The sequence below is a fragment of the Alligator sinensis genome, unplaced genomic scaffold (assembly GCF_000455745.1).
Source record: "Alligator sinensis unplaced genomic scaffold, ASM45574v1 scaffold130_2, whole genome shotgun sequence".
Taxonomy (NCBI): domain Eukaryota; kingdom Metazoa; phylum Chordata; order Crocodylia; family Alligatoridae; genus Alligator; species Alligator sinensis.
Genome location: NW_005841913.1, coordinates 1,590,885 through 1,597,796, shown reverse-complemented (window position 1 = coordinate 1,597,796; position 6,912 = coordinate 1,590,885). Strand labels below are relative to the sequence as shown.

Genomic DNA, 6,912 nt, shown 5'->3' with positions numbered 1-6,912 from the left:
AAGAGGCAGGGTTGGCACTGGGAGGATGCTACATCCACCTCAAGTTTCACTGCTGCTCCACTCCCAGTGCTGCTGCCAGCCACTCAGCGCAGCCCCAGCTTAATGCTCCACCCTCACCCATGTGCCAGGAACAGCCAGGGCTGCACTGTGTGGCTATAGCACTGGCAGCAGTGCGGTGGCAAAGTTTGGGGTGGATGCAGCATCTTCCCAGTGTCACTGGCGCCCACTCTGAGCCCAGCTCCCGCCAAAAAGAGCCCCGGCTCACACTGCGACTGCAGCCTGCCCCGCGCCCTCCCGGGGTGCAAGCAGAGGCAGGAGCCACCTCTTCCCCACCACGAGCCACAGCTCCACACCCTCCCTCACTGCAGGGGGCGTTGATCTGCTCCCCCCCCTCCCCGACGTACCAGCTGGAGGAAGCTCTCCATACTGCCGGCTCTGCTCCTCGCTGTCTTAGTACTGCGCTGCAGTTGCATGCAGCATGGGCATTTATTGGCCAAATCATCGGTCCCATCAGGCCGATATCTGATACAGCCAGTTTGTTTTATATTGGTACTGATCCAATAACAGACCAATGTATCGGTGCACGTCTAATTGCTAGGTCATGAACTTTTTATCACCCAGTGGGCCGGGGAGCTACATTCAAAGACCTCACAGGAAGGGTATCACATCAGGAAGTGATGTCACATGACCTTTGACACCAATGAAGTTGCAGGAAGTGACAATGAAATGGGTCTAACCAGTTCAAAACTCTCTATAGCATCCACCTCTGCCACTGTTTAGGACAGGATACTGAGCTAGACGGACCATTGGGCTGACCAAGCATGGCACTTTTTATGCTCTTATGTTCTTTGGCTGAGCTTCCAAACTATGGCTGAGATTTGCAAAAAGGGGTAGATAGGCATGTTACAAAGTTGTCATAAAAGATTTGGAGCCCTCTAAATCCCATTCATTTTAATGGAAGTTGGCCTTTTGACTCAGCTTCGAAAATCTCAGCCCAAGGTGCCAACCAAATAAGTAAAAATATATTTTGCATTTCTATGCAGTGCATCTATGTGGGGCTCTCCAAGCATTTCACAAACATTAAATGAACTTCAGGACATCCCTGCTTTTCAGAAGAAATGTGGTGGTGAGGACATTCTAGGAACATCTCGCACTCTGTGTGTGATCTGCTTCTACTGTCCTTGGACCACCCTAGAAGGGCCCCTACTGCCTCATTTCCAGTTCAGAGCAGGTAAAGTGTAAGTGGGTAGGAAGGGCTTATTTTTTGGCAGCAGGTTTGAGTGGGTTGAAGCTAGTGAAGATGTACCCACAATTAGTCACTGACCAGAGTGGGAACACAGTTGTCTTCACTTATTAACATGGCCCCAAGGCCCTACACTGTCTCTGCCTACATGTTGTTCTCATGTCCTCTTGCTTTCCTAAATCTCATGAAAGTAGACGATTCTCATCATGCCTCCTGGACTGCTGTCCTGGTTCTAAGGTTGTGCTTCTGACTCTTTCGTGGCCTCTTTTAGGGTGCACACTTAGAACTCTGGCTTTTCCTTCCAACTCATTTTGCTGAATTGTGATTATTCCCACGGGGCATGAATTTAGTTCAGTGGCTATGATTCTGCTCTCTCATACAGAGGCAATGACTCTCACAAAGTATGGCATATTTTAGAAGGATAAAAACATTTTCAAGGCCACACAGAAAGCAATAAGCATCTTTACTCACATGAGCTTACCAGGTATCAACCACCTGCTACTTGGGTTTCTGGCAGGTATAGACACAAGTTTATTAGCACGTTGTTCCAGAGTGAGTCTTTGTGCCATAGGCTACATCAGGTCTCAGATCTAGGGAGCTTGACCCCTCCCCAGCCATAGGCTTGTCACATTATACCCATCTGCTGGCTGGTGCAGACCAGGCCGGGCTCCTCCCATCCCCAGCAGCACATGGGAAGCAAGCTTCACACAAGCTACTGGGGATGGGAGGAGCCCGGCCTGGTCTGCACCAGCCAGCAGAAGCGGCAGCGGAGCCGTGTGCTGCTGGGGACAGGAGGAGCCTGGCTGGGTCTGCACTGGCCAGCAGAAGCGGTGGCGGAGCCATGTGCCACTTGGGACGGGACGAGCCTCGGCGGAGCAGCAGGGGCTCAGCTGCACTTTCCCCCTACCTGTGCCGGTCAGTCCCAAGCAGCACACGGCCCCGCTGCCGCTTCTGCTGGCTGGTGCAGACCAGGCCGGGCTCCTCCCATCCCCAGTAGCTTGTGTGAAGCTTGCTTCCCATGTGCTGCTGGGGATGGGAGGAGCCCGGCCTGGTCTGCACCAGCCAGCAGAAGCGGCAGCGGAGCCGTGTGCTGCTTGGGACTGACCGGCACAGGTAGGGGGAAAGTGCAGCTGAGCCCCTGCTGCTCCAGTCGGGCTCACCCTGTCCCGAACGGCACATGGCTACTCCTCTTCCCACACACACACTGCGTCGCCAACGTCAAGCTGATGCGGTATGTGTGGGAACCTTGTCCCTTCCCCAGCCCTTCAGCAGCCATTAGGAAGCTGCTGAGGGGCTCGGGGCAGGGCAAGGGGCGGGAACGAAAGTAAACCGTGTTTACCTTCATTTCCCATCGCAGCACCGCGGGCCACAGAAAATGGCTTGGTGGGCTGCATGGCAGCCTGCGGGCCATATGTTGGACAAGCCTGATTTATAGAAAAGCAAGATTAAACATTTGTTAACACTCCTTTCTAGAAGAAGTCTGCTGGAAACAGTTTATACCAACATGTTCCTAGGCATACAGAATTCTGTCACAGTCCTTTTTTCAAAAGTATTCCATGTTGATCATGGCTTTAAGAACACAGAGATCAGTTTAAAGTTTGGTCAACCCAACATTCGGCATAATCTTCACGGGAGGTAAATATTGGAATATAGAGTGAGTGTACCTTATGTAAAAAATGCAATATATAAAGCAAGTTAACACCACAGTACCTTCAGGCTGCCAACCTATTATTAAATGGATAGAAACTGGAGCTTTTATGGGTAGAAGTGGGTAGAAAAGTGGAGCATTCTTAAAAATGAGATACAGGATCTCTCTGCATAGTGGGGGACAAAGCCACTCTCTCAGAAAAAAAGACAGGTTAAACTTATAATCATTCTAGAGATATTACAAAAATAATAATAAAAGCCTTTCCATGTTTTATTGTAGTTACATATCTCAAGAGTCTCACTGGGTCTTAAATATTTCCTTCTTAATTTATATTGCCAATAAGGCAATCCTCACTATTTTTGCCTGGAAATAAACATGTTAGACCAAGTTGCAATTCTGTAGGCCTTGCACTAAGGCTCCTGGAAGATGTTATTTTTGTCGAGCTATAAAGTTTGTGGCATGACAAAAATAAATTTATATGGGCAGCCACACATTTGGAGCCCCCCGACTGGAATGTGACAAAAAGGCATGCTCTGAACAGACAAAGGCTGCTCTGAAGTGATAAAGGGTGATAAAATGAGCAGATGGGCTCGCCGAGAGGCTTGTAAGACCTTTAAATGTCCAGGAAAACCTGCAGCCTGGAATCTGGAACACTACTGGTCATGCTCTGGGAAGCAGAAAGGCTCCATAATGTTCCAAGCCTGTATACAGCCTGGATCCTAGAGGTGTTCCTGGAAGGGGTCAAGCCCCAAGGGAAAGGCTCCCTCCTAGAGCGATCAGCTTGTCACCTCAGTTCTTTGCAAGGGGTATCTCCTCCCCTGCACAGGACTGCAGGCACTGTGATTTTAGCCCCTGACTGGTGACAGCAGCCAGGGCTGCATCATTTGCTGATTTCATTAGAGACTGAAGAACATGCCCCCCACTGCTGCTATCCACAGGCAGCTTTAAGTTGTATTTGACAACCCTGGTGAGGGGTGGAAAGATGAAGCAGTGTATCCTGAGATACTGGAGAACTTAAGGAAGCCCTACCACCTAATGTGTAATATGCTATAACTGAAACTGAAGCACTATATAAATGAGCTACAAAGACATTCTACATTTAAGAAATAATCTCTTTGAGGTTAGTTTGCCATTTTTGCAGCTCATTTGCCATTTTCATTTGGTGAGAACATACATTCAAGTAATTTATGTCAAAATTCATCACTCAACTCATTAATAGGGTGATAAATGTAATGTCTGCTAGGGGCCTAACTGTGTAAAACTGATGCTCTTCCATGTGTTAACAAAAAACTCGTATTGAAAACAAATGGTTCTCAATAAATAAGCCACATACACACAGATGGCATTTTACTCCCAGTGCCAAGACTGGATGAGACTTTGGTTAAGACCCTACAAATCTCTCATGTAAGTAGTCAACACTGTTGAACAGTACTCAGAACTAAACCCTTATATTTACACATTACATTATAAAGATTCAAATTTATTATTCACATAGCAGTTTTAAGATAACTTACCAAAAGCTGAACCTCTATCATATGGGTTCATTTGCCATTTGTTGAGCACTATTTAAAAGAGATAGCAGGAAAAGGACATTAAACCAATAAAATAAGAACAGCTGAAGTTAAGAATTCACATGAGTTGCAAGCAATATGTAATGTGATAAATATTTTGGATACATGTTGTAGGAAATGAAGGGTTTAAAGACTGAGTTCTTAAGATGGCAGGCCTAATTTCAGATATATGGGTAACTTTAAAGCTGGGAACATGAGTAAGCCTTCAGAGGACATCTAGAACATAATGTTCTGCATTTTGTTTAAAATTACATTTCAAGCAACTAGGGGCTGTACAGTCTATGGTACATTATCACACTAGATGAGTTTAGTATTAAGGAAAATACAAGTGTTCTCAAGATATTTTGAGAGCAAGACATTCGCAATGATTACTCTTATATAATTTGTATTTGTTTGGAGATTATTTGTACTGAATATCTATTAAAAAGCCATTGACTAGAATGCTATTTATTTTAATGAATCCTTCAGAGGACAACAACATGGAGATGTACACATACATGTGGAGCCATTTCGAGAGGGAAGAGGGAACTTTCTTCAAAATGTGCAGCAGCTGTTCCATTCTAACAATTGTGTGCGCATAAGCTAGAAACAATTCAATAAACTTCACTTTAATACTGCTTCATCCAGGGTTCAAGTTGGAAGTTTTTTCCATCTGTATTTCTCGTGGCCTGTGCACACAACTGTTAGTACTGAAGAGCCACTGTGCAATCCCAATCAGCAGCTCCCTATTGAAAAATTCCCCTTTTAAAATGGCTCCAAATGTATACATGCCCATACCTATAGTTGCATATTCCTGAAACCCATAAAAACCAAGATTTTCAGCCTTTAAAGTTAATCATTACTGATTAATATTACCAAATATATAGAAACAATTCTAAGGCAAAGAGGTGCATCACCTATACTAAGGGCATGTCTAGAAGGGACTTTAGGTCCCTAGTATAACTACACTGCTTCTCTTTCCAAAGCTAACACACATGCAGCTAGCTAAAGCATCACTGCATTAGATGCCATGCAAAAGCATCACCATACAACAGACTCCAATTTTGACTGGAATCTGAAAGCTACTGCAACAGCTCCAGTCACCTCCTTAAATATCCACATACTGTATAAACATCCCTTTTCATAAACATTTTAAATCCAAAATCTATTTAAAACTAAAGCAATATTGTGTTAAAGATTTTTTTTTAAATGTTCAGTTTCAAGTTTTGTATGTTAGTCCAATGGCATTCCTAATTTTATAAAAATTACAACCTTAAGTACAAAGACTTACCAGCCCCACCAGTTTTGATGGTTGCTTTCCCCTTCTTGCCTTCTTGCTGGTCCTTCAGTGTTTCATAAACGATCTGGATAACTGGAATGCTGAAAGCCTAAAACACAAAGTTATTTTATTTCCACATTTTTATACTTATATTTTATGTTATGAAATGTTTTAGAATCAGATGTTTGGAGTAAGCCATTGTATTTATCATCAGAACTTTAAGTCTTTGAGGAAATCATGCATACGGACCCTCTTCTCCCTATTGTTTGTTTTTTTTAATACATTAATTAAAATGCAATACTTACACCAGTCTTTCCACTCCCTGTTTCTGCAGCCTGGGTTGGAAAGAAATTAAACATGTTTTAGAATTTAAACTAGAGCAGTTAAAGAGCCACATTTAAAATCCTACCATACTTTAAATTTTACTTTTGCCTTTATTATCTGCCTACAGCAGGTCTATAAAATAGCACTGCTATAGCTATCCATAAAGGATTGCAAGGCTGAAGAGCATAAACAACTCACTTTGCAAGATAGTCAGGTAAGGCCTCATTTACACACTTTAAATATTTCAGTGTGTTAATTTGAAAGTTGCGTCAATTTTAAATAATTTACAAATGTGATCTGAATTTCCTCTGTACCTTATAGCTTGGTCTGAAGTCTACTTGTCTAGGTTTCTGCAGCATGTTTCCTGAGCAACATTTGCCTCTGGTATCCAAAGGCAAAAGACCAGGCTTTCATGTTTTGTGCTAACTCTGCAGATTTTTCAGTGGCTTAAGGACATTCTCCCCTGAAGAGCTGAACCCTTCAGAATCTGTGTTTGTTTGCTCCCCCAAAACCCTGTTCACTCTTTATTTTAAATAACACAAGCAATGCACAAATCTGGACAAAATACACAGATGCATGATTTTTTCCCCCCATCTCAGTTCCTAGAATAGTCTTTCCAATTCGAGTTCTTTCAGGAATCAGATCCCTTCTTCTCTTTTGTTCAGTTAGTGTTCTCCTTTGTCTGGTCCTTTAGTTAAAAAACTTGGCCTAAAACTGTATTCTGGCTAAGGTGTCTGTCAATCCCTTGCAGTTCCCCTACGTCTTTTAAGTTCTGTGATTATCTCCATTCTTTTTCTTTCCTGTTTGAGTGTTTTCAGTTCTCTGGGTTCCATCCATCTAGACAAACCTGGATGAACTGGTTTCCCTA

The 6,912-nt window shown here is 43.7% G+C and overlaps 1 protein-coding gene across 1 annotated transcript in view; it reads right to left on the bottom strand.

The window, feature by feature from the left end:
• The window catches only part of DDX1 (DEAD-box helicase 1), a 39,805-nt gene that overhangs the window by 25,020 nt on the left and 7,873 nt on the right, over positions 1–6,912 (bottom strand). Inside the window, exons 4-6 of the mRNA XM_006018788.2 lie at positions 6,026–6,055; positions 5,733–5,829; positions 4,406–4,453 (exon numbers count right to left, since the gene is read on the bottom strand). Of these exons, the coding sequence (XP_006018850.1) occupies positions 4,406–4,453; positions 5,733–5,829; positions 6,026–6,055 (175 nt within the window). The remainder of the gene's footprint in view (positions 1–4,405; positions 4,454–5,732; positions 5,830–6,025; positions 6,056–6,912) is intronic.